General features: G+C 38.6%; 1 protein-coding gene across 4 annotated transcripts in view; it reads right to left on the bottom strand.

Annotated features, from left to right (window-relative positions):
* Positions 1-1,324: 1,324 nt before the first annotated feature.
* The window catches only part of sugt1 (SGT1 homolog, MIS12 kinetochore complex assembly cochaperone), a 95,975-nt gene continuing 70,842 nt past the window's right edge, over positions 1,325-26,457 (bottom strand). For all 4 annotated transcript variants that reach the window (XM_058787763.1, XM_058787774.1, XM_058787746.1 and 1 more), the window contains 4 exons: positions 17,382-17,489; positions 2,582-2,672; positions 2,289-2,461; positions 1,325-1,852 (listed from right to left, as the gene is read on the bottom strand). In XM_058787763.1, coding sequence (XP_058643746.1) covers positions 1,751-1,852; positions 2,289-2,461; positions 2,582-2,672; positions 17,382-17,489 — 474 coding nt within the window. In that variant the 3' untranslated portion in view covers positions 1,325-1,750. The remainder of the gene's footprint in view (positions 1,853-2,288; positions 2,462-2,581; positions 2,673-17,381; positions 17,490-26,457) is intronic.

The raw sequence follows: 26,457 nt of genomic DNA on the forward strand, positions 1-26,457 counted from the left end.
TTTAAAATATTGTGTCTGGATACAGAACTTTAGTTGGTTTGTTTATGTATGCTGTTAGAGTTATTATCATATAGCTAATGCTAGCCATAGGCTCGGATGAAGGAACTGAAAAAATTATTCAGTGTTCATTTGTACATCCAAACACTGAGCAACTATCATGCTTCACTCGTTTGCAAGCCATAATGTCTCTCCAGGAAAAAAAAATATTGCGCTCGTCTCGCACGATAGTAGCTCATTTTCTCATGGGCAGGCAAAGCAGAGAAAGGGGAGGTAACCTTTCCCCGTATGACGACATAAAGGGAAGATTCCAGATTGGGCCATCTGAGCTTTCATTTTCTCAAAGGCGAAGCAGGATACCTAGGGCTCGGTTTACACCTATCGCCATTTCTAGCCACTGGGGGACCATAGGCAGGCTAGGGGAACTCATATTAATGTTAAAAAACCTCATAAAGTGAAATTTTCATGCCATGGCACCTTTGAGAATAAAGTATCTGTTTGCAGGAAGTACCCCATCTGCCAGCCCACCCTTATAGCTGGCAAGAATAGGCTACATCGCGCAGTCAGTCATCGTCCTGACTCCTGAATCATATTTGTCAGCAACTGCATTCCAGATGACGTACAGGTCCGGGCCGGGAACAACAGTTTATCTTTAAACCGTAATGTAAAGTAACATAACTCTGGCATAGTAACATCTAACTTAATCACTTGCATTTTCAATCTTATGTACTTTACTTCCTTATTCATTCATGGTATTCATTTCATAGTTGTGTTAATTACTCATTTTTTTGTTAATAAAATTCATTACACTTGTGATAGTACAAATTATGCTGTAAATATCTCACAAATACTTGAGATTGGTTAGCTGACAAACTCCATCGAAATCCATATTTGTTAATTAAATTTCGGTAACACTTTACAATAAGGTTAATTTGTTAACATTAGTTAACTACTTTACTTAACATGAACTAAGAATGAACAATACTTCTACAGTATTTATTAATACTAACTTATTAATTTATTACTGCATTATTAAAACAAAGGTTGTGCTTGTTAACAGTTTATGCACTATGAATTAACAATGAAGGACATTATTTTCATTAACATCAACACAGATTAACAAATACTGTAATAAATGTATTGTTCATTGTTTGTTCATGTTAGTTAATATATTAACTAACTTTAACTAAATGGAACCTTACTGTAAAGTGTTACCAAACTTTGTTTCCTCTTTGTTTAAAACAGAAATTAATTACATTTTCAATTTCTTTAACATTACATTTGATGATGGACAAAATTGATATGGAAGAGACCAAGGGCACCCAACCAGAGAACAAGAAAATTTTATTTACAGCATAATGAAATCATATTTAGGAAAGAGTGAAGTACATTAAAACAGTGATCACCATTAATTGAAGCACAGATGTTCACAGGTGGAGTCCTAACATATTCAGTGTGGCCAAAGAGGGTTTTTAGTAAAGATACTCAACGCTTAGGTGTTTAAATGTGTAATGTTTTAAACATGCGTGATGGTTTAAAATGTAATAAGCTAGTTTGTTTCCAGACTAAAACTAATTTGAGACAGAGAACTTTCAATTTTAAACTCCATTACAGTCTCATTTTAGTCCAGGACAATCCAGGACTATTCTGGGTCTGACAAAAGAGAGAGTGTGAATTGTGAAGGCAGGAAGGACCAAATGAAGGAGAGCATAAAGACATTAGAACAATTGGTGCAAGATGTCATTTACTGATTTTAAAACTTTTTCCACTCTGCGTCATCAGGTGGGTTCATCTCTACTTTCCGTTTACCAACATCCATCCAGTTGGTGCTGAGGACTGTGCCTCCTGATTCCATCTATGGGAGAATATTGAAAATGTGTAACTTTACAGCTGAAAGTTGGTTTAAAATGAAATGAAAATATAATGGTGACAGCTGAAGGGTTTAAAATGAAGACAAATGTGTTATTTGTTGCATAAACGACAGCAGTTCAAATTTTTGTAGGCTATCATTCTTTAAAGTATAAATACATGGAGTATTGTTAATTGAGCAAGGATTGATAGAACTGGACCATTAAATTAAATTATTTTTTTTTCCCACAGAGAGTTATCAAACTTCTAACAGTCATAGAGATTGTATTCTACATAATTTAATTCAAAACAAATCTTAATTTGGTTTTGGGGGCTCTTTTTTCAGTTTAGTTTTCTAAATTTCACACAAATTAATACCGTTGACATAACATCAAAAGAGATAAAAATCTTTTCACATCTTTATACAACCCTGAAGTACTTACAAAGGACTTGTTCATTGCTCGCTTGACTTCGTCGGAGCCATCTGAGTAGATTTGCTGAAACAGCTTGTTGAGAGCAGCGTCCCCCTCCAGCTTTTCTTTCTTTTCCTCCTCCTTTATTTCACCTACCACCTTGTCCCAGTTGCGTGTGTAGTGGGAGGATGATGGGTACTGGTCTAATAAATTTGGAAGTAGATAGCAAGAGGTAAAATAACACCAATAAACTGGCTCAGCGCACTTTGGCATAAACATGAGAGAAAATGATAGCATGATTCTGTGTGCTTTTCAGTACTGACTGGGAGTAAAGTGCTTCACGTTAGAAAGTGTGCATTCTCCCTGCAGTTTCTCCCACTGTATAGCTGCAGTCTTCTTCATCTTAATCTCTATCTGAAGAAAAAAAAAAAAGATTAGAGGAAATAAGAGGAAGAAAAAGAGAGTATTAGAGATCAAGTGCCTCTCTCAGAGAATGCATATTTCAGGAAATGCAAGAACCATGACAATCAATTAGGGTGTGTTGAACAGAAACAGCTAATATCTTAGCCTAATTGGAAGAAGAAAAAAAAAGGCTTTCTGCTGGGGACACAATAGAAAAAAAGAGCTCTGTTGTGGACATTTTTAGAAATAGGAATAGTAAAAATAAATAAATAATAATTGTTTCTTGTTCCTCTTAATTTCAGTTCTGTATGGGTGAATGTGTGTCCTTTATTTTGCCCCGCTGAAGGTGGCAACCCTAGCTGTTCATGATCCCAATCTTTAGAGAGACTGGGCAATATAACAAGACAATGACTCAAAGCACACAAGTAATTCAACTAAAGAATGTCTGAAAAAGAAAATACATATTTTTCTGAGTCCTTAACCTTAAACCAGTTGAGATGCTATGGCATAACCAGAAATATTGCCATGAAAACAACCCAGAAATATTGATAAACTGAGGGATTGTCCAAAATTGGTGAAAGGTCTTAGAAACATTTTGCTGCTGCCAAAACAGGATCTCTAAGTTACTAAATTCAAGGCCTTACTTGCTCCACCCTGCTGTGAATAATTAAGCCAGGACATCAACAGAAAGTGAAATGTACTCTTTGTATAATAGGTTTAGTCACATTGTGTTTGTAATTGCTACTTAATGAGTATTTTTTAAAAACTGTAACAGAGTAGAGGCTGATGTGCATTTTATTTAATTTTTCCTGGTGTTTTTAGAGTCAAGACAGACAGTCATTATCATCAAGCAATTTCTTAAGACAGACACAAAAAAAAAAAAAAAAAAAAACATGGAGGTCTGTGCAACCCTCAAAGGATAGTTCTCCCCAGACCATCACTGACCCACCACCAAAAGAGTCATGCAAGAATGCTAGATGATGTTGCTGGCAGCTTAATACTCTCCATGGCATGTTCAGACTCTTTTACGTTGCAGCTCATTTTTTGACAGTGACAATAAAGTGGGAGCATATATTACGCCTGTGTTAGCACCACTTCATTGGTTACCTGTACAGTGCAGAGTTGATTTTAGTTTTATTATTTGTATTTAAAGCACTGCATGGTCTCGCTACTACCTATCTCGGATCTTCTTCATCTTTATTCTTCACAGTGAACACTAGGATCCTCTTCTCAGTTGTTACTGTTCCAAAATCTTGTTTAATAACCAAAGGTGACAGGGCTTTCTAAGTTCAGGCTTCAAAGCTTTGGAACACCTCATCTCTCTCTATTAGATCAGCCTCTACATTATCTACATGTAAATAATCTCATAACATATTTATTTTCTCAGACTTGTGTAATTTGTTTACACTTTCAGTATAATTATGTTTTATATTTGATTGATGTCCTGCAATTTTTTATTTATTTTTTTTAAATAAGGCTTTCTATTGTAAAGTTATATGTCAGGTTTTGTCTGCTGTGCAGCATTTTGGTCGGCACTCATGTTGCTTGTAAGGTGCTATATAAAAAACCTGACCTTGACCTTAAAGCATAATGTCCCAGAGGTTCTTAATTGGATTTAGGTCTGGGAACGGGAATCAGTCAATCCCTTGCAATGACAGCCTACAAACTCTGGCCCTGCTGGTCATGAGGCCAGGCATTGTCATGTACCAGGAGGAACTTGGGGGTCCACTGCACCACTGTAAAGTCTGACGATTTCATCCTGGTACCTAACAGCAGTAGGGGTACTGTTGGCTTGCACGTTGAGGTCTTTGCGACCCTCGAGGGATTTCTCCACAAACCAGCACTGACCCACCACCAAAACTCATGCTGGATGATGTTGCAGGCAGCTTAAAGCTCTCCACGGCATGTCCAGACTCTTCTACTATTAGGGGGCAGCCCTAGTTTGTTATTGCCATTTTGCATTTTTGACACACTATTTTCCTCTTTTAACACTGTAAAGCTGCTTTGACACAATTTGTATTGTATAAAGAGCTATATAAATAAAGGTGACTTGACTTGATTGGGTTGCAGTAGTAGTGAGAAGGACCATAAGAAAACATAAAACTAGAGACATATCAGTCAGGAAAGACAAAGAGAGAGCAATTGTCTGTGCCACGACCTGCAAATCACTTTTTGGGTTGTTTTGCTGTTGCCTCCAGTTCACATGTTGTCACTTTCATTTGCACCAAAGTAGGTGAAACTGATTCACAATCACTTATGCTTTCTAACTGGACAGATTAATATCCCTGAAGTTTAACTGACTTGGTGTTATAATGTGATGATTAAATGTTCCCTTAATTATTCTGAGCAGTGTACTCCCCAAGCAATGTGGACAATGTAACTTCCAAAGCCAACTCCTCCAAGACGGGTTACACCATGGAGGGTGCTTGCTGATAAATATCAGGATGATCCTGCTCAAAGGCAACTGCCAACATTTAGATCCAGTAATGCATGTCTTTCACCAGGGAGAGGACATGGAAAACTTCTCAAAGTGGTTTCAGCGTATCACTAGGACCTAGAGGCAGACCAAAGAGTGGAACTACCGGCTCGTCCCATTGTTAATGGGCTACGCAGTGGATGTACATCTCACAATTGATGAGGAAAGAGCTGAAGTGTAGGGGTGCTCCGATTGATCGGGTACCGATCATTATCGGCCGATAATCGCTTTGGGATGTTTGATCGGCGGTCTCTAAAAAGGCCGACCTCAAAAACCGAGTGCTGTGAAAGGTTTGGTACGACATGCAGCGACACCATCTCAATCCCTGTCTGGCGCGGGTACAATAATGATAATGCTGAAGGTGAGGTACAATTCATATTTATTCATTAAATAAGTTAAAAGTAATTAGAAACTTTCTGTGAGACATAATTTCATAAACAGCCTGTGTGAATTACCGCGCGTGCTCTCTCTTTCCCTCTCAAAATGCGCAAATGGCTTCAAATCACATCGCGTCTGCACTATAAGCGAGCTTCATGCTGCACAGTTGACACAGGAATTGTCACTTGCACAATAGAGGCAGTGTTGCATCGTTATTAAAGTTTATAAATTGTTTTCTTTTTAATTCTTGCCAGTGTTTAACCATTCAGTACTCACGCGCTCTTATGCGCCTTGTTCAAACAGTTCCCTGAGCAGTTCACCTGGCCTATCACAAGAAACCTGAATTAGTTCACACTTTTGCTGGCCCACCATGTACACTGACATCCACACATTCTGCATGTCCCATTTATTAGAAAACAAGTGCTGTACGCCAGCAGAACCAGGCACCCTTTCATGCACTGCCATTTCTGAGCCCTTCCGATGCATTAGAATGGACATTGTGGGACCACTGGAAAAGAGCAGTATAGACCAATTTCCTGTTAGTAAACATTGTGACGTTTTTCTGTGGGCGGAGCTTCGATGGTGGCAGAAAGATCCCCCTGCCCCTGGCCGCTTCACTAGTGCTGGTTATGAAGTCTGTTAGCTTGTTTTTTTAACAATAACTTGAGAAATTCTGATTTTACCTGCATATGTAAGTCAAGTCAAGTCAAGTCACCTTTATTTATATAGCGCTTTTAACAATACAGATTGTGTCAAAGCACTTAACAGTATCAAATTAGAGGATAGAGTGTCAGTAATGTCTAATGATAAGATTAAACACTCAATTTTCAGTTAAAGGCATTTGATTATTGAATTCAGAGATGTCATTGTCTAGCTCAGTTTAGTTTAAACAGTATCTGTGCAATCAAATCGCGCGATAATCGCTGGAAATTAAGTGTCCCCAACTGAACAAGCCAGAGGCGACAGCGGCAAGGAACCAAAACTCCCTCTGTGACAGAATGGAGAAAAAAAAACCTTGGGAGAAACCAGGCTCAGTCAGGGGGCCAGTAAGGGCTGCATACCTACATACTGTCCGGGACCGCGTTATTTGAAAAGGTTAACTTTAACGGACGAAATTGGCCGACCTGTACTCACTCAAAGGATGGACGATCTGACAGGATTACCTCCGGTTGAGTGACTCACAACTAACGTGTAGTAAAGACAAACTCACCGTGTATCTAGTCATGAAGATGTAATGTATATTTCAATTTCAGCAGGCAACTATTTTTACAGCTACATTATTATTCCAGCCACAATTACTCATAACAATGTATATAAAATTACACGATTAAGCATATAAATCGTCAGTTTGTTGTTTTACACACATGCACACAGACATTATTTCATTCACGACATAGTACTGAGATCCATAAGAAATCTTTAGACGCGCCCATAACAACAAAAGACAATACTTTATTGAACCTTTTCTGATAAGAAGTGTGCGCTGCCTGCAAACGTGAGCTTTTCTGATGATCGTTTCTGTCCAGTCCGCTCTTTATCTCGTTTAACCACAGCTGTCGTCGTTTTTTTTTGTCTGGCAGTGGCAGCAGCGTTAAAATTTAAATTTCAATATTTCTTTAGAGACTTTATTCTCGCAATTCCGAGATTATATCTCACAAGTCTGATAAGAAAAATCAACTCGTCATTCTCTCTTTTGAATTATATCCCACACATCTGGCTTTTTTCCCCTCAGAATGGACAAACTCGCTATTGTTGAGTTAAATCGATATAAAGTTATAAAGTCCGAAATACGAAATATAAAGTTGAAAAAAAAAAGTCTCAAGAAAGAATTGTGAGATGAAATAGGTAACGTCATAAAAATTGGTATAGGTTTAAATAGTAGTTCATGTTGTAACTGTAGGGCTAATATAATATGTTCCCTATGAACTGCATGTGTGAATATTATGTTGACCAATTGTTTAAATCAAATGTATGCTTTAAAAGTAGAGTAATCATAGCAGGTTTCATTCATTAGTCTGTCTGTTTAAACGTCTGCGTTTAGCTACAAAAGGCGTTTTTGACGACAGTATTCTATAAAAAATTATTTGCATTCCGATTCTGACATCCAAAGGCACAACAGTACATTTTATCTCTTATTCTGTGGATTTTTCCCGTTTCACTCCACTTGTTACTGTGTGTTTCTGCCACCACTATGCGCACACAGCTGCAAGTGACGTAACTGTGACGTCTACATGAAATTGGTCTATAGAAAATCAATATTTTCTGGTTGTTGGTGACTAATGTCACCAGCTAACCTGAGGAATTTCTGTACAATCCATAAAAATGCATGAGGTCAACAACACCCTTGTACAATTTTTGTCCCAGGTAGGCATCCCGAACAAGTTTCTCCATGACCAGGGAACTTCACGACTGATGGGACGCCTCCTGATCACCAATAGGCATCACTGCCAACAAGACCAGCCTCTATCCATCTGCAGATGGACGGCCTCGTTGACTCTCAAAAGCATGCTTTGGAAGTTTGTGTCAGATACTGAGTAAGAGTGGAACAAGTGGCTTCCATTTGTGCTCTTTGCATACCAAGAGGTCTCACAAGCACATACTGGGTTCTCTCCCTTCAAACTTGTTTATGGTACAAGGACCTCTAGATCTACTGGAAATGGAAATGCTGGCAGGCTTCTGCATACTGATCAACAGCGTACAGTAACTACACTGTACAATCTACCTAACACTGTTCAGGAGGCAGACACACTCTTGTCAGTTTAAATCTGGATTAAAAACCCCTCTCTTTAACCTGGCTTATACATAACACACTAAGACATTTCTATTATTCAAATCTACAAACTAGAATTAAACTGCTGGTTTCGTCCGGCCAGAGGAAAACAGCACACCAATTCGACACACTATTTCCCTGTTTAATACTGTAAAGCTACTTTGACAATCTGAATTGTAAAAAGCGCTATATAAATAATGGTGAATTGACTTGACTTCTACCGTTTATGGAAAGCAGAATTTTTTTCTCAGTTTATAGAAAAGCTACTAACTTGTTAACTTGCAGTTTTGCAATTAGTAGACAGAATTAGGTAATCTGCACTTGCTAAATATACAGTATCTCTTAAAAAAATGGGAAGGACTTTCGGTGGCCGAAATAGAATAGACGAACTCTCTTTTAGCTCTACCTGACCTATCCTAATTTTCTCACCCAGATAATTTTATTTGTTTAAAAAAAAGGCGCAGAGTAGGAAGAAACAAGAACAATGAAAGCTAGCAAAGGCGCTAAAGTAGGAGATGCTAGCACGAGTTCTCCAGCTTTACCTGTTAGTAATTATGATCTCATGGTCGCTATTAACTACATCACTGCAACGTTCAAGACTCCAGAGGCAAATTTCTGAGCGATAAGGTGGTTAACTGGTCCGGCAGCAGCCAAGAAGTTTTGAATCATCTATGTGTTCAGTTATTTGGATGATCCATAATGCATGAGTGATAAACAGTTTTTTTTATTTTGTGAAAATTTTTTTCAATAAGACCTTATTAATAGTTCAGAGGGAGGTTTGATGAAGCATGTTTTTAGGGGCCAAGCACCGAAGCGTGCGATGGCACCTATTGTATCCATTGGTGTTCCTATTCTTCTTCTTCAGTTTCTTCAGCTCGAGTCTTGAGGCACACTGATAGAGTCTCATCATTAACCACAGCAAGTTTGGAGTCTCTAACTCAAACTCTCTAGCTCCACCACTTGTCCAAAGTTTCACTCATGTTTACGCTAATAACTTTTGAACCGTAAGGTACAGAAGAAAAATTATTTTTTTCCTCTGAATCCTTGGCTTATGCTGAGTCGAATGAAATGAATGAAGTCAAATGAATGTAAAAATCCTAAGGTTTAGTTCCCCCCCTCCGCTATTTTTGATAGTTTGTAAAACCTACTTTTTCAAATTTGTCCTAGATGGTTTGTCTGATTTTCACCAAAATTGCCTCAGATCAACTTAAGACCATGCTGGCAAAAAGTTATGCAATTCAAGTTCATTCATCAAACCGTTCTCTAAAAAAGTGCAAACGAATTCTACGAAAAGCACACAAAAATGGATGTGCGCCACCTTGTGGTCCAAAGTTATAATGGAATTTCTAAAAATGCTAATAACTTTTGCTTACATTAACCTATTGTAATGAGACTGATGTTGATAAGATTCCTCAGATCATGCCGAGAACAACAATACCAATTTTGCCACAATTGGCTGAACGTCCTGTCTGCCATTTTGATTCATGTTGAAAACCTACTTTTTCAAACTCCTAGACCGTTAGTCCAATTTTCACCAAATTTGACTCTGATCATCTTCAGACCAAGCTGGCAAAAAGTTATGGATTTCGTGTTCATATATACGAAACTGTTTTTGTTTAGCACATCAACGAATTTGCTGGAAAGATGCCAAACTGCATCGGAGGCTGTATCTCTGCAAAGCTTTGACGTATTTACACCAAACTTTGTATATGCCATTGTCACCTCACACTGACCAGGCCACATTAATTTTGGTAACATATCTAATATATGTGACCCTGGACCACAAAACCAGTCTTAAGTGTCATCTGAAAGCTGAATAAATAAGCTTTCCATTGATGTAAGGGTTGTTAGGATCGGACAATATTTGGCTGAGATGCAACTATTTGAAAATCTGGAATCTGAGGGTGGAAAAAAAATCTAAATATTGAGAAAATCGCCTTTAAAAGTTGTCCAAATGAATTCTTAGCAATGCATATTACTAATCAAAAACTAAGTTGAGATATATTTAAAGCAGTAAATTTACAAAATATCTTCATGGAATATGATCTTTATTTAATATACTAATGATTTTTGGCATAAAAGGAAAATCTATAATTTTGACCCATACAGTGTATTTTTGGCTATTGCTACAAATATACCCCATCGACTTAAGACTGGTTTTGTGGTCCAGGGTCACATATATATAATATAAGATAATATACAATATAATGAATCTCAATGATGAATCTGTTCTCAAAATATTTCTTGAGTCGTGCCGACAACATAGATACCAATTATGCCATTGTGGGCCAAACTTTCTGTCCGCCATTTTGATTTATGTTGAAAACCTACTTTTTCTAACTCCTCTACCGTTGGTCCGATTTTCACCAAAATCAAATTAGATCATCATCAGACAGTGCTGATAAAAAGTTATGGATTTCGTGTTGATAGACTAAACCGTTTTTGTATAGCACCGCAACAAATTTGAGGCATAATGCCAGATTATGTCTGAGGCTGTATCTCTGCAAAGCTTTGACATATTGACACCAAACTTTGTGTGCCATTGTTACCTCACACAGAACACACCACATAGATTTGATAACAGCACCACCTATTGGCCAAAAGTGATAAGCCATTAAATCACATTACCAGAAATTGTGTTAATGAGTGCTTTGCTAAATTTTATGAAGATGTATACTAGTCTCAGGACAATACAACTGCAAATGCTGCAGTTAATTTCTTAGCTAATTTGAATCTTCCTAAATTAAATGAAGATGCAGTTAAACATTTAAAATGCAGACATTAGCCTTAGAGAGATTAACAGAGCCATTTTTTTATTTTCTGAACAATAAATCAACTGGCCCAGATGGGTTTTCTTATTTCTTTTTGAATTTTTAAAGAAATTTAGTGACAGTTTCCCCCTTCTTTTACGCATGTAAACATAGTGGTGACACTTTTGAATTACCTCCCACTTTATATAGAGCCAATATAAATTTAATTCCTAAACCAGGACGGGATTCACTATCAATGTCATCTTGGCGTCCTATTTCATTGATCCCAGTAAAAACAAAACTTAACGGAAAAATATTGGTGAATCGTCTGAAGTGTCATATTTGCTCTATTATACACCCAAACAGGCTTTATGTCTGGTCGATACATGTATTTTAATTTGCGCCGTCTTTTTGACATTCTCTGTCTTTACAGTTAACTGCGAAAAGAGTGAATTAATGCCCATTGCAACAAAAATTTACCCACAATTTCTGAAATCCACACCTTTTAAACAAGCTGACAATTCTTTTGTATATCTTGGAGTAACAATTACTAAAGAACCTAAAGATCTGCTTAGGATAAATTGGAAACGAATGTTAGATCAGTTGAAGCAAAATATTGAATTCTGGAAAACATTGAAGAATGGCAGAAAAGGATTAACTCAGTGAAGATGGTAGTACTCCCACGATTTTTGTACATTTTTCAGTCACTCCCTTGTTTTATCCCACAGTTTTTTAAGCAGCTAGATACAATAATTGTACCTTTTTGTGGGGTTATAAGAATGTGAGAATATCTAAGAAACATTTATGTAAAACTAAAAAGGAGGGAGGGATTGGCCTGACAGAGTTCAAATATTATTACTGGGCAGCTAACTTAAGTATTTTTGCATGGTGGAAAAAGCGGCCTTCTGATACAGATAGAGATCTGTCCAGGCTTAGAATGGAGCAAGCATTTTGCAATCTCTTGCTGCTCTCATTAATTAGAACTGACCTGGCCTTATATGATAATTACTTTGTTATAAATAATATGCTGAAAATATGGAAACAGATTAAAGCCTATTTAAAGGTTCCTGACAAGTACCTAGATAGTCCTATATGTCAGAATCATGCCTTCTCTCCTGGTTTCAAGGGCATATTTCTGGTTTGAACATTGGGGGGGGTTGAAGGGTGAACCGTTTTAGTGGAGTTTTTTGTGCTATCATCTGCACATGCAAAGTTGGTTGATAACAAAACTGCAATAAAGTAATAGCCTAGTTAACAATTACTTGTTTACATAGAATATATACTGTAGAATATTATATTATTTAGCCACTTATAGGCTATAGTTTGACATGCTAATTCAACATGCTATGGTAAGCCAATCTAACTTAACATTTTCTTATATTTATATAGTTTATTTCTTACTCCTTAACAGTTCATCAGGCTCTTAATGTTTTCATCTTTGCCATATCTTGGAATATGTGAAGGCCAGGTTTTTCCATCACTCATTAGAACCCATTTTACACATGGGTCTCGATTCTGACTTGTACTTGCTCTTATGAAAATGTACCAGAGTTCTTAACTGTTGCATTTGTTATAATAAGGCTAGCATTACCAGGCCAATAATTACTTTTTATTTTTTATTAATCCATATAGCATTTATTATGAACAGCCTGCACATTTAGAAACAAAAGCTACAACATGCCATAGTTGTAATATAAATCTATAGGGGAAAATCTGTTTTTCACATAACAGATTATCTATTATAAATTCTACAACAAGTTAGACAAAATTTACAACAATAAAGAAGCCTACAATAATTGTACTGGCTAGTTTTGGTTATTGGGTGTGTGTGTGTCCTTGATTCTGAGGTTTGCTTGATTCAGGTTTTGAATCCAGAGGATCCAGAAATCTTGCTGATTCATAGGGGATCAAATACTTATTTCACTCATTAAAATGCAAATCAATTTATAACTTTACTTATCTAAAGTAAAACTGCACAGCATTTTTCCAGAGGTGTCTCCATTTTGTAACAGGTGTAAAGTAGCAGAGGGATCCTTAACTCACTATGGTTGTGCCCTAAATTACAGGAACATGAGGAAAACATATTTGATTGTTTTTCTAAAACATTCAAAAAGAATCTCGAACCATGTCCACTTTTACCTATTCTACGGATATTTAGTAATTTAGAGATGTTTAATATACATGAAAGACAAGCCATATTATTCGGTATGATAATTGCCAAGAGGGTGATTTTAAGAATGTGGAAAACTGATCTTGTGCCCAAGTTTGAAATATGGGGTAGAGATCTTTGGTATTTGACAAAATATGGAGCCAGCTTTTAGAACATCTCAATGTAATTGATGTAATGACATTCATAGCCAATGACCCTTGTTAATTCCGAAGTTATTAATAATGGAGTGTAATCGTATTCATTGATAGTTTATTTAATATAGAGCTGATAGTATTATTTGACAGCCAACAATAGTCAGGATAGTGCATTCTTTTTGTACTGTGTACAATTATTGTGATTCTTATGAGTCATTTTATTTTAATATATATATATATATACATACACACAGTGAGGAAAATAAGTATTTGAACACCCTGCTATTTTGCAAGTTCTCCCACTTAGAAATCATGGAGGGGTCTGAAATTGTCATCGTAGGTGCATGTCCACTGTGAGAGACATAATCTAAAAACAAAAATCCAGAAATCACAATGTATGATTTTTTAACTATTTATTTGTATGATACAGCTGCAAATAAGTATTTGAACACCTGAGAAAATCAATGTTAATATTTGGTACAGTAGCCTTTGTTTGCAATTACAGAGGTCAAACGTTTCCTGTAGTTTTTCACCAGGTTTGCACACACTGCAGGAGTGATTTTGGCCCACTCCTCCACACAGATCTTCTCTAGATCAGTCAGGTTTCTGGCCTGTCGCTGAGAAACACGGAGTTTGAGCTCCTCCAAAGATTCTCTGTTGGGTTTAGGTCTGAGACTGGCTAGGCCACGCCAGAACCTTGATATGCTTCTTACAGAGCCACTCCTTGGTTATCCTGGCTGTGTGCTTCGGTCATTGTCATGTTGGAAGACCCAGCCTCGACCCATCTTCAATGCTCTAACTGAGGGAAGGAGGTTGTTCCCCAAAATCTCGCAATACATGGCCCCGGTCATCCTCTCCTTAATACAGTGCAGTCGCCCTGTCCCATGTGCAGAAAAACACCCCAAAGATGATGCTACCACCCCATGCTTCACAGTAGGGATGGTGTTCTTGGGATGGTACTCATCATTCTTCTTCCTCCAAACACGTTAAGTGGAATTATGACCAAAAGTTCTATTTTGGTCTCATCTGACCACATGACTTTCTCCCATGACTCCTCTGGATCATCCAAATGGTCATTGGCAAACTTAAGTCAGGCCTGGACATGTGCTGGTTTAAGCAGGGGAACCTTCCGTGCCATGCATGATTTCAAACCATGACGCCTTAGTGTATTACCAACAGTAACCTTGGAAACGGTGGTCCCAGCTCTTTTCAGGTCATTGACCAGCTCCTCCCGTGTAGTTCTGGGCTGATTTCTCACCTTTCTTAGGATCATTGAGACCCCACGAGGTGAGATCTTGCATGGAGCCCCAGTCCGAGGGAGACTGACAGTCATGTTTAGCTTCTTCCATTTTCTAATGATTGCTCCAACAGTGGACCTTTTTTCACCAAGCTGCTTGGCAATTTCCCCGTAGCCCTTTCCAGCCTTGTGGAGGTGTACAATTTTGTCTCTAGTGTCTTTGGACAGCTCTTTGGTCTTGGCCATGTTAGTAGTTGGATTCTTACTGATTGTATGGGGTGGACAAGTGTCTTTATGCAGCTAACGACCTCAAACAGGTGCATCTAATTTAGGATAATAAATGGAGTGGAGGTGGACATTTTAAAGGCAGACTAACAGGTCTTTGAGGGTCAGAATTCTAGCTGATAGACAGGTGTTCAAATACTTATTTGCAGCTGTATCATACAAATAAATAGTTAAAAAAATCATACATTGTGATTTCTGGATTTTTGTTTTTAGATTATGTCTCTCACAGTGGACATGCACCTACGATGACAATTTCAGACCCCTCCATGATTTCTAAGTGGGAGAACTTGCAAAATAGCAGGGTGTTCAAATACTTATTTTCCTCACTGTATATATATATATATATATATATATATATATATATATATATATATATATATATATATATATATATATATATATATATATATATATATATATATATATATATATATATATATATACACACACACACACACACACACACACACACATATACATATACACACACACACACACACACACATATATACACACACACACACACATATATACACACACACACACACATATACACACACACAGGACTAAGTCACTCTACAACATTTAAGAATTTGTATCCTGTTTATGCATTACCTGACCAGTTAAATTATAATTTGACTTTGTATGCATTTGTCCCTCAGTGTTCTGTTGTTTTGTCATAGGTTATTACATTTTAATTTATTTTATTTAATTTATTTTTTCCCTTTCTTTTAAATCGCTTATTTTCTTTGTTGTTCTCGTTTTTTGGTTTGTTTTGGGAAAAAGCAAATACACTAAAATACATTTTTAAAGAAGACATATTATGCACCTTTTTACAATATGTAATATAAGTCTCAGGTGTCCCCAGAATTTGTCTGTGAAGTTTCAGCTCAAAATACCCCACAGATCATTTATTATATAATTTTGAAAATGCACATCTGCACACAATACACCTCCAAAGCACACGTACAGAAAGCAGCTGTCACTAGTATCTAGTGTCTCTAGTACTGTGAGTACTAGACTAAGGGTGCTTTCACACCTGTAGATCGATTGCTTTGCTCCGAAACAGGGATTAAAATTATTTTTATTCTTGGTGCGGTTCACTTTCACACGGCAAAGTTTCTAAACGGACTTGTTAATACAAGTCACGCGCTAGTAAACTGTTCTCTGATTGGTCAAAGTTCCACGGTTTATTTTCCGGGATTCCACTTAGCTGTCATGGCTGTCATTTGTCAGGATGGAATGACAACAACTTTGTGGGCTTGTTGTTTTTTTGTAGCTGTCGTTATATTAATTTATCATTTTGAGCAGGAGTCCAGAATTCTTCGGGAAAACATTTTAAGATGCACCTACTAAGAAGAAGAGCAATAAGACGGCATTATAAAATGAAAAAGTGCGCTTTGATTTTGAATGGCGAAGACTTGCTCACCCACAGACATTCACAGGTTCATTTTGAGGTATTAGCAAAACAACAAAGCTAATGCTTTTCACGGAATTTACGAAAATTACCCATCATACATTGTGATATAGCCTGGTTCATTGGTCCGTTGGATCGGATTGCTTTCTCACTACAACCAAACCGCTTCAGAGTTAATTTTCAATCTAACCGAGACCACCTCGTTCAGGTGATCTCGGACCGATTGTTTTGGTGTGGATTGGAGCACGATTGCCATGTTCACATATGCCCAAATGAACCGAGCTAAGGGGGGAAACATGCCAAGTTTCGAAACAACGGGTCAGGCGTGAAAGCACCCTAAGTTCTCATTCACACACAAGTTTACGTTAAAAACACATGAGTTACAAAAACAGTCGGTTATGTCTGTGAAGGTAAACAGCTGGGAAAGAAATTGCATGTTTATATTAGATTTGTGTGGCAGCTGCATAATATACAGTAAATAAATCAATAAATCCGCTGCTCTCTTGTCTCCTCTGAGGCTGGGACTCTAAACAGTGTTCTGTGCTCATCTGTGCAGCCAAAGGCAGAACAGTTAGCATGTTTTGCTCAAACTTTTGCCATGGCATTAAAACTGGTACACCATTGTCGCCTGCAAAATCAAAATGACGGCGCCGTGGGTGGAAACTTACAGATTAAGGGGTGGTAATATTATAATGAGATCCCTTTGCAACATCACAAGGGGAGCGAAATCAGATGCGCTTGTTTTTTCAGACGCTTGCTGGAAAAGTCTTACAAAAAGTTACTGGGTTAATCTTTTTCATGTTTCCTTGGTTGGTAGATGCACTGGGGACCTGATTATAGCACTTAAAAACAGGAAAAAGTCAGATTTTCATGATATGTCACATTTAAAAAAAAAATGCATAGCAGCAGCTCAAGTCTCGATTACTAGTTCTGCTATAAGAATGTTTTAAGGACCAAAAAAGTCTTAAAATAAAACACATGAAAGTAATCCAACAGTCTGTAGTCAATTTTAGGCCACTATTAATGGAATACGGATGTTAGTTAAAAAAAATAAAATTCAGCTGAAACGTAACAATATAGAAAAGCATATTTATTAAGGCAGACCTTGGTTGAAAGGATCCTGTATGTGCTCTGTTGAGGGACAACAGGATGCAGAAGATGGACCATTAGGCAGTAATCTTCTCCTGATGGAAGCTTTACCACAGCTGTCAGCTAAGATTCAGAAGAGAGAACAGACTCATTAGTTTCCAATTTTGGCAGGCAGAACTCTAGTTTGGGACATAATTATTTTTGGATTAATTAAGATTTTGCATTAAGGTGACAGTCATATACAATAGAGGATTACATTTATGTAACTGGTTCTACTTGAATCAGTGGGATTCAAACCAGCATCAACTGGTATACATCAACCTGCAGTCTCTAGCACCAGTCACTAGAGTGCCTCTACTGCTCCAGGGGAGTTAGATGTAACTATACAAACTCTTTCAGCTGGCCTTTCTTAAACTCAACCTCCTAAACATCATTCCCATCTGGGTTACAGCTTTTACAACCCTTACAACCTTTCTAATCACAGCCACAATTCTACATAGTGAGAAACATGACTAAATGCAATGATAGCTTACACTCCATCAAGGATTATATATATACATATACACATACATATACATACATATATATATACACATACATATATATACACATACATATATATATATATATATATATATATATATATATACATACATATATACACATATACATATATATACACATACACATATACATATATATATACATACATATATATATACACATATACATATATATACACACACATATATACACAGTGGTGTGAAAAGTGTTGGCCCCTTCCTGATTTTAAAATATTTTGCATGTTTGTCACACTTTAATGTTTCAGATCATCAAACAAATGTAAATATTAATCAAAGATAACAAGTAAACACAACATGCAGTTTTTAAATTAAGTTTTTTATTATGAAGGGAAAACAAAATCCAAACCCACATGGCCCGGTGTGAAAAAGTGCTTGCCCCCTCCTATTAAATCATGAAAGAACTGTGATTAACCACATTATTTTAGAAAGCCGAGTTAAATTTCACTAGCCAAACCCAGGCCTGATTACTGCCAGACCTGTTGAATCAAGAAATCACTTAAATAGAATCTGTCTGACAAAGTGAAGCATGTTTAAAGAGCAACTTGCCATTCTATGATCTTAGGAAATTCATAAACAGATGAGAAACAAAATAGTTTACATGTATCAGTCTGGAAAGGGTTATAAAGCCATTTCTAAGGCTTTGGTACTCCAGCAAACCATGGTCAGAGCCATTATCCACAAATGGAGAAAACTTGGAACAGTGGTGAACCTTCCCAGGAGTGGCCGGCCTACCAAAATTACTCCAAGAGCACAAAGACAACTCATCCAGGAGGTCATAAAAGAACCTAGAACAACATCTAAAGAACTGCAGGGCTCACTTGCCTCAATTAAGGTCAGTGTTCATGATTCAACAATAAGAAAGAGACTGGGCAAAAACAGCATCCATGGGAGAGTTCCAAGGCAAAAGCCATTGCTGACCAAAAAGAACACAAAGGCTCGTCTCACATTTGCCAAAAAATATCTTGATTATCCCCAAGACTTTTGGGCAAATATTCTGTGGACTGATGCGACAAAAGTTGAACTTTTTGGAAGGTGTGTGTCCTGTTACATCTGGCGTAAAACCAACACAGCATTTCATAAAAAGAACATCATACCAACAGTCAAACATGGTGGTGGTAGTGTGATGGTCTGGGGCTGCTTTGCAGCTTCAGGACCTGGATGACTTGCCATAATTGCTGGAACCATGAATTCTGCACTCTATCAGAAAATCCTGAAGGAGAATGTCCGGCCATCAGTTTGTGACCTCAAGCTCAAGTGCACTTGGGTTATGCAGCAGGACAATGATTCCAAACACAGCAGCAAGTCCACCTCTGAATGACTCAAGAAAAACTAAATTAAGGTTTTGGAGTGGCCAAATCAAAGTCTGGACTTAAATCCAATTGAAATGCTGTGGCATGACCTTAAACAGTCCATTCATGCTCGAAAACCCTCCAATGTGGCCAAAATTCCTCCACAGCGATGTGAAAAACTCATTGCCAGGTATCGGAAACGCTTGATTGCAGTTGTTGCTGCAAAGGGTGGCACAACCAGTTATTAGATTTAGGGGGCAAGCACTTTTTCACACCGGGCCATATGGGTTTGGATTTTGTTTTCCCTTCATAATAAAAAAACTTCATTTAAAAACTGCATGTTGTGTTTACTTGTGTTATTTTTGATTAATATTTAAATTTGTTTGATGATCTGAAACATTAAAGTGTGACAAACATGCAAAAAAAAAAAAAAAAAAAAAAAAAAAAAAAAATCAGGAAGGGGCCAACACTTTTATCACACCACTATATATATATATATATATATATATATATATATATATATATATATATATATATATATATATATATATATATATATATATATATATATATATATATATATATATATATATATATATATATATATATATATATATATACACACATATATACACAGTGGGTATGGAAAGTATTCAGACCCCTTAAATTTTTCACTCTGTTATATTGCAGCCATTTGCTAAAATCATTTAAGTTCATTTTTTTCCCTCATTTATGTACACACAGCACCCCATATTGACAGAAAAACACAATTGTTGACATTTTTGCAGATTTATTAAAAAAGAAAAACTGAAATATCACATGGTACTAAGTATTCAGACCCTTTGCTGTGACACTCATATATTTAACTCAGGCGCTGTCCATTTCTTCTGATCATCCTTGAGATGGTTCTACACCTTCATTTGAGTCCAGCTGTGTTTGATTATACTGATTGGACTTGATTAGGAAAGCCACACACCTGTCTATATAAGACCTTACAGCTCACAGTGCATTTCAGAGCAAATGAGAATCATGAGGTCAAAGGAACTGCCTGAAGAGCTCAGAGACAGAATTGTGGCAAGGCACAGATCTGGCCAAGGTTACAAAAAAATTTCTGCTGCACTTAAGGTTCCTAAGAGCACAGTGGCCTCCATAATCCTTAAATGGAAGACATTTGGGACGACCAGAACCCTTCCTAGAGCTGGCCGTCCGGCCAAACTGAGCTATCGGGGGAGAAGAGCCTTGGTGAGAGAGGTAAAGAAGAACCCAAAGATCACTGTGGCTGAGCTCCAGAGATGCAGTCGGGAGATGGGAGAAAGTTGTAGAAAGTCAACCATCACTGCAGCCCTCCACCAGTCGGGGCTTTATGGCATGAGTAAAGCGCAGATATGCTGTTCTGAAAGGACGCTGGGAACGGGATATTGTTAGACTGCCCGCTCCCGTTCAAATTATACCAGAGTTACTTCAGAAATATTTGTTTTATTCGGAAATTTAATCCCGCATTGCAAGAAATCTGGTCGCGTCCCGCGGGAGAGCCTCGGGAATGCAGACCTCTATTCTCCACTAGGGATGCACCGGAAATTAAAATTCTTGGCCAAAGCCGAACAAAATTAAACACTTGGCCGAAGGCCAAATACCAAACATGTTTTTTCGCATTTCCCCCCCATATATTTTGCCATTTTTTTCACCACTGCATAAAATTAAATGGCCAAAAAGTGCTTTTTACTGTTTTGTCTAGCTTTTTGAAACAATTGAAAAATATTTACTTAACACTGAACATTTTTTTTACATTCTAGCAGACACTATACCAGCAAAGCACAATTTAACTTAAAATTAATTTAGTAAAATAATATTTTTTGGCCATTTTTGAGACCCCCTTCTTGAATCAGTTATGTATTTTTGTACAGCAGCAGTTTACCGGTTATAAGCTACAGCTCAATTGGCATAGAGCATAGTGCCAGGGGTTGCTTCCGAGATCCTCGGCTCTTATTGGACAGCTACCGCCCGCCTAAACTGGGCAGCCCCCAGCCAAATAGGTGCTGTCCTGCCACAGTCTGCCTTCCCCAATGGGTGCTTGGGGATTAGGAAAACTCCGACAAGCAGACAGTAAGATTTGCACCAAGCAAGAAAGAAACAAGATCAAACATCAGACAAAAGAGGCTAGCTCTCAAACTTTGAAGTTGGAATGTACGTACAATGACAACAGGATTATCAGAAGATCTCCAAAATATTAGTGATGTGAGAAAGACAGCTGTAATTAACACTGAGCTTCTGAGACTGCAGGTTGACATAAGCCTGATTACGTCAGACTTCGTACTTCCGCTCAATTTCATTTTGCTTCTGTACTCAGTCTGATATAGCAGACCATCTGCCAGTTTATCTACGGCTCCGCAGCAGCCAGGCCAACCAGCAAACAGAGGGCGGGCTGAGAGCCGTGACGTAGACGCTAAGCGCCGAATATTCTCGGCATTTGCCAACTGAAGCCCGAACAAGAAGAGTGTTTGGTTCACATTTTGAATGGAGGTGATGTTATGGCCTTACTCCCGACAGGTTTTGAGAAAAGTTTAATTTATCAACTGTTACCGATCGTCAGCGAGAAACTGGGGAGGCCAAAGTTCGGCAAGGCGATAATTGTGGATGCGTAGATTTACTTCACATAATCTGCAAAAGTCGTTCACAGCCATCTTCACTCTGGTATTTCGCTCAATGGTTTTGTTTTTGCAGCATACCTGTCTTTACAGCGGAAGTTCGAGGCGGCTGAGCCGGCGAATAACCGTTGTGATTGGCTTATGGGTACACCAATGATTTTAAACTTCAGACAAGCGTCCGCCCACAAGAAAGTAAACGCTTGTCAATTATGCCCTTCCAGACTCTGTCTACGAAGCAAAGCGAAGTAGCAGAGTTTGGTATTACCAGGCTAGGTTGACATAGCTGCATTGCAAGAAACATGCCTAGCTGACATGGGTATTGGTGAATCGGCCTTTGAGAATTTGTATATTCAGATATATCTTATGCTTTTTTAAATGTTTTATGAATTATTTCTCATGAGTTATTCAACATTAACAGAATATTAACAATGTACTAACTATGGTTAACAAAATTACTAATATGCTGAAAAAGCATATCTAATCCCACGAGCCTGAAGGTCATGGCTCCTTGGGCTGTCTTGCTCCTTGGGCAGTCTTTGATATCCACAGCTAGATCTGCAGAATTTGATGTGCAACCACTGTCTGATTTGAGGATTAATTTTGCACCACTGTCTGACTCGTGATGCTGACTACTAATAAAAAGAATGACCGTTCTGTTCCCCGGGGAGATGTGTGAAAACACCTATAAATTTAGAAAGAGGTAGTGATTGAATTTTGGAACTTGCTACAAACCATGATAAATAGAGTATCTGCCCTTATGGTGCATAGAAACCGCTTTAGTCAGAACATTGGCCCCTTTGTACATTTAGAATTTTTAAGGGTATAAAAGATGATGTACTGCACCCCTTCTTACTCCTCTTTCTTCTCTTCTTTGATACTTCTCCTTTATTGGGCGCACTTAAAACTTAAAGATATCTTTTATGAAGGTTTTTGTTCTTTACAGATTGTGTTATTCTTATGAAGATTTTGATTCTCTTTAGATTATTGCTAATACTTTCAGGAGGGCAGTTATTCATTACAGATAATTGTTCAATTAATCAAACTCAAGATTGATTGTAATAATTATTTCGAATGGTTTTAAATATATTCGGTTTGACTTATGATTGTCCTCAACTGAGACTGCACCAACAGGTGCATATGTTGTTTTTGCACATGATTATTAAAATTTCATGTTTCATTTGAGTTATGATTTACAGTTATTATTTTTGAAACTTTTAAAATAAATTTGCATATTTCTCCAACCCAACCGTCTGACGTGGATTTGATTTTGCATCAGGTATGCTCAGGGAAAATGACTACACCTTCTTCTGGCAAGGAAGGAGTGCTGAGGAGCACAGAGAATTTGGAGTTGGATTCGCAATAAGGAGCACTTTGCTGAAAATGGTTGAGACACCAGACAAGGGTTCTGAACGTCTTCTGACTTGCCGTCTCCATACACATGATGGCCCAGTCACTATCATCAGTGCCTACGCTCCTACTCTGACATCTACACCTGAAACAAAGGATAAGTTCTATGCCAATCTCAGCAGCGTGATCAAGAATATTCCCAGCAAAGAACACCTTGTTCTCCTTGGTGACTTCAATGCCAGAGTAGGCAGCGATAATGATTCTTGGCCTTCTTGTCTAGGCTGTTTTGGAGTTGGCAAAATTAATGAGAATGGGCACCGCCTGCTAGAGTTGTGTTTTTATCATGGCCTCTGTGTGACCAACTCCTACTTCCAGACAAAGCCCCAACACAAAGTGTCATGGAGACATCCTCGTTCAAAGCATTGACACCAGCTGGATATAGCCATTGTCAAACGAACAAGTCTCAAGCTTGTGCTTCTCACCCATTCTTACCTCAGTGCAGACTGCGACACAGACCACTCTTTAGTGTGCTAAGAAATTTAATCGTATCAGACAAGCTGGGAAGCCTCGCATCAACACCACCATGATGCAGTATCCAGAGAAAGTTGAAGATTTTGCCAAATCTTTTGAAGAGGCTCTGTCAGCAGACCACTCACACAACTCTGCCTCTGAGAAATGGGACCACCTCCGAGAGTCTCTCCAGAAAACAGCCTTTGCAGTCTTTGGGATGAAGACCTCGAAGAACAGCGACAGGTTTGAAGCTAAGTCCAGTGAGATGACCCCGTTTATTGAAGCAAAACGTGATGCCCTTGCTAAATACAAGCGCTCACCAAGTGTGAAATTACTCCAAGCACTCAGAGCTGCCAGGAGGAAAGTTCAGCGGACAGTAAGATGATGTGCCAATGAATGCTGGCAACAGCTCAGTGATGACATACAGACTACAGGTAACATCAGAGGAATGTACGAGGGCATCAAAAGAGCTTTAGGTCCAACTCGGAGTAAAACTGCCCCCCTTAAATCTGCAAGTGGGGAACAAATCACAGACAAAGACAAACAGATGGAGAGATGGGTACAATACTATACAGAGCTTTACTCCAGGGAGAATGTTGTAACCACCTCAGCACTCAAAGCCATTGAACCTCTGCCTTTCATGGAGGAGCTAGATGTCGAACTATCATTAGAGGAACTCTGAAAGGTAGTTGACGGTCTTGCCAGTGGCAAAGCACCTGGCAGTGATGACATTCCCCCATTCCCCCAGAGTTGCAAGAAGACACTCCTACAGCCCATCCATGATGTTCTCTGCCAGTGTTGGCGTGAAAGAGTAGTAACTCGAGACATGAGAGATGCCAAGTTTGTCACCCTTTATAAGAATAAGGGTGACAGAAGTGACTGCAACAATTACAGGGGCATCTCTCTCCTTAACATCACAGGCAAGCTTTACGCCCGCATCTTGTTAGAGCGTCTCCAAAAGCTAGCGGAGCGTGTCCTCCCTGAGTCCCAATGCAGCTTTCGCTCAGAATGATCTACTATGGCCATGATCTTCTCTCTCCGCCAACTACAGGAAAAATGCAGAGAGCAGCAAATGCCCCTTTACATCATCTTAATTGATCTCACGAAGGCATTTGACCTGGTCAGCAGGAATGGGCTGTTAAACATACGCCTGAAAATTGGATGCCCCCCAAGGCTGCACAGCCTGATCAGATAATTTCATGATGACATGAAGGCAACCATCCAGTATCAAGACAGCATATCAGAAACCTCTGACATCAAAAGCGGGGTGAAGCAAGGCTGCATCCTTGCTCCTACCCTGTTTGGCATCTATTTTTTCATGCTCCTAAAACATGCTTTTGGGACTGCTACCAAAGGGGTGTATTTGCACACCATATCAGATGGGCAACTTTTCAACCTTGCAAGACTGAAAGCAAAGACTAAGGTGCGCAAGGTCATCATTAGAGATCTGCTCTTTGCTGATGATGCTGCTATCATCTCACACTCTGAACAACAACTTCAGCGCCTCATGGACAGATTTTCCCAAGCATGTGATGACTTTGGACTGACTGTTAGCCTGCAAAAGACAAAAGTACTAAGTCAAGATGTGGATACTCCTCCTGTCATTACTTTTGACAACCACGTACTTGATGTCCGCCAGTTTACATATCTTGGGTCCACCATCAGCGACAATCTGTCTCTTGACGCCGAGATAAATAAGTGTATTGGCAAGGCTGCAACAACCCTAGGCCGACTCACCACTCGTGTCTGGGGGAATAGTAAGCTGTCAACTTCTACCAAAATGGCAGTGTGTAACGCCTGCATTGTCAGCACTCTACTGTATGGCAGCGAAACATGGACAACATACACCAACCAAGAACGAAGGCTGAACAGTTTTCACTTGTGCTGCCTTCGCCGAATCCTTAGAATAAAGTGGAGCGACAAATTACCCAACACCTGGGTCTTTGTACGAGCTGGTCTACCCACTATGTACACGCTGCTTAGACAACGCAGGATGCGCTGGCTCAGCCATGTGCGCCGAATGGAAGATGGCCTTATCCCAAAGGACATTCTGTATGGTGAATTAGCCTCTGGCAAGAGATCTGTTGGCCGCCCCCAGCTGCATTATAAAGATGTCTGCAAGCGTGATATGAAAGCTCTGAACCTTAGTGGAGGAAAAGAGAGACAAGAGAGCAAAGAGAGTCCCAGATGACACCGCCACAATTAAACATACATGCATCCACTGTGGCAGAGTTTGTCTCTACCGCATCGGCTTCATTAGCCATAGCCGGTGCTGTTCCAGAGACGTCAACACGATTTCAAGACAGGGCGCATCTTCCATAGTCGAGAACGACTGAAGGAGGCCTACTACTACTACTACTACTACTACTACTATTAATAATAATAGCCCATACAATTATTAAATTAAATGTTTAATGTTAATAAAAATGTTTTATGATAATATCTGATAATCCCGGGTTGCTAGGTTTGATTACGCATTGAACTCGAGAAATGGATGTCGTTCCCTCAACATAGCATCTCGAGGCCACGACATAAGGATGTCGTTACCTCGACAAAATGATCTCGTGGCCACGACAAAACTAAGTGAACCGACCATGTCACCTCGCGGGCACCATATATTAGAAATAATGTTCTGCAGTTTATTTACTAATCGTTTGAGATTTCAATCATCATATTCAGTGACCACCAACAACCACCCCTTCCACTTGTCATCGAA

This window comes from Onychostoma macrolepis, chromosome 01, assembly GCF_012432095.1.
Source record: "Onychostoma macrolepis isolate SWU-2019 chromosome 01, ASM1243209v1, whole genome shotgun sequence".
In the NCBI taxonomy this organism is placed as follows: domain Eukaryota; kingdom Metazoa; phylum Chordata; class Actinopteri; order Cypriniformes; family Cyprinidae; genus Onychostoma; species Onychostoma macrolepis.